Genomic DNA, 1,838 nt, shown 5'->3' with positions numbered 1-1,838 from the left:
GCAGCAGCTGGGAGAGAGGAGTGAGAATATGTGAGAGAAACAACCCTGCAGACACAAAAGTCAGAGAAGAAGGAGTGGGAGGAGGTGCTCCAGGCACCAGAGCAGAGATTCCCATGCAGCCCGTGGTGAAGACCATGGTGAGGCAGGCTGTCCCCCTGCAGCTCATAGAGGTCCACAGTGGAGCAGATATCCACCTGCAGCCCATGGAGGACCCCACCCCGGAGCAGGTGGATGCCCAAAGGAGGCTGTGACCCCATGGGAAGCACGTGCTGGAGCAGGCTCCTGGCAGGACTTGTGACCCTGTGGGGACCCACGCTGGAGCAGTCTGTTCCTGAAGGACCGCACCCTGTGGAAGGGACAAATGCTGGAGCAGTTTGTGAAGAACTGCAGCCTGTGGGAAGGACTCATGTTGGAGAAATTCGTGGAGGACTGTCTCCCATGGGTGGGACCCCACGCTGGAGCAGGGGAAGAGTGTGAGGAGGAAGGAACATCAGGGACAACACATTCTGAACTGACCGCAACCCCCATTCCCCGTCCCCCTGCACCGCTCGGGAGGAGGAGGTAGAGAAAATCGGGAGTGAAGATGAGCTCAGAAAGAAGGGAGGGGTGGGGGAGAGGTGTTTTTATTTCTCATTATCCTACTCTTAACTTTTGATTGGCAAGAAATTAAATTAATTTCCCCGATTTGAGTCTGTTTTGCCCGTGATGGTAATCAGTGAGTGATCTCCCTGTCCTTATCTTGACCCAGGAGCCTTTCGTCGTATTTTTCTCCCCCTGTCCAACTGAGTGGGAGTGATAGAGCGGCTTTGGTGGGCACCTGGTGGCCAGCCAAGGTCAACCCACCACACAGGAGCCACTCCGAACACTAACAGAAATCACAGGGTTAATCGCTGTTAGATGCATGTTGTAAAAAGTCTTGGGAAGAGACAACATAAGTTGTATAAATCACTAACTAAACAGGTCTGTATCACAACCAAGGCAGAACAGTCTCAAACTCAAAAAACCCTACAAATTTTAACTCAAAATTTTCAATATGTATCAGTAAAAAACCCACCCATTTCAGCCTCCCAAATACACTAAAGCTTTCTTTATGCTAAATGAGCACAGTTTTGCTTTGAAACACACTGCAATTCAGACTTACTTGATCTCATAACCCTCTCCAAATACTGAAGAGCCCAATTGCGTTTTCCACTCAAGGGGCTCTCTGAAGACAAATGCTGCTTCCCGAGGATGTCTAGTGCTGAAGTCCTCCGCAAACTTAATAATTTGATTTAAAAGAGATTCGTTCAAAGGGGTGATTTCGAGTGTGCCAGTTCCAGAACCAGCAGCAGTCCACTGAGCTGCTCTCGCCAATGCCGCTCCCATGGTCTCAACTAGTACGAAAGATGTACACCTTAGCAAAGAAACACAGTCAGAGAACGACCAAACTGAACTCTCAGATGATAAATGCAATATGCCGTGGATGCCATAATTGGAAATAAACATATCTACGAATGATTAGATTCTTTCAACTTGTTTAAATCCCCTAAGTGGGGGAATAGAAGAAGAGAACTTGCAAATATTTTTAAAGAAATAGGGAAATCTGGTGAAAACATAGGTTTTTTCATTTTGATTAATTAATTCCTGGTGCTACGAGAAACTCAGGAAGCTGAGAGCCTAAGGCCTCTGTTATGGCTGTAACATAGGCTCTCAGGTTCTCCTTGTAAAGTTGATGCCACCGTTAGAAACCGTATGTGCAGGGGGACAGGCACATACAACCCCAAACAATGACACCCCCCCAGACATTTTCTTTAAATGGAGGAAAAAGCAGGGTGACAGACCCAGCCGTCAAGCCTGGA

General features: G+C 47.9%; 1 protein-coding gene across 1 annotated transcript in view; it reads right to left on the bottom strand.

Annotated features, from left to right (window-relative positions):
• LOC104074820 (armadillo repeat-containing protein 4-like) overlaps window positions 1–1,390 on the bottom strand; it is a 90,411-nt gene extending 89,021 nt beyond the window's left edge. Inside the window, exon 1 of the mRNA XM_009575094.1 lies at window positions 1,142–1,390. Coding sequence (XP_009573389.1) covers window positions 1,142–1,365 — 224 coding nt within the window. The 5' untranslated portion in view covers window positions 1,366–1,390. The remainder of the gene's footprint in view (window positions 1–1,141) is intronic.
• Window positions 1,391–1,838: the final 448 nt, after the last annotated feature.

Source organism: Fulmarus glacialis, unplaced genomic scaffold (genome assembly GCF_000690835.1).
Source record: "Fulmarus glacialis isolate BGI_N327 unplaced genomic scaffold, ASM69083v1 scaffold5263, whole genome shotgun sequence".
In the NCBI taxonomy this organism is placed as follows: domain Eukaryota; kingdom Metazoa; phylum Chordata; class Aves; order Procellariiformes; family Procellariidae; genus Fulmarus; species Fulmarus glacialis.
Note: the sequence above shows the minus strand (reverse complement) of the source record. Positions and strands in the feature narration are given on the sequence as shown.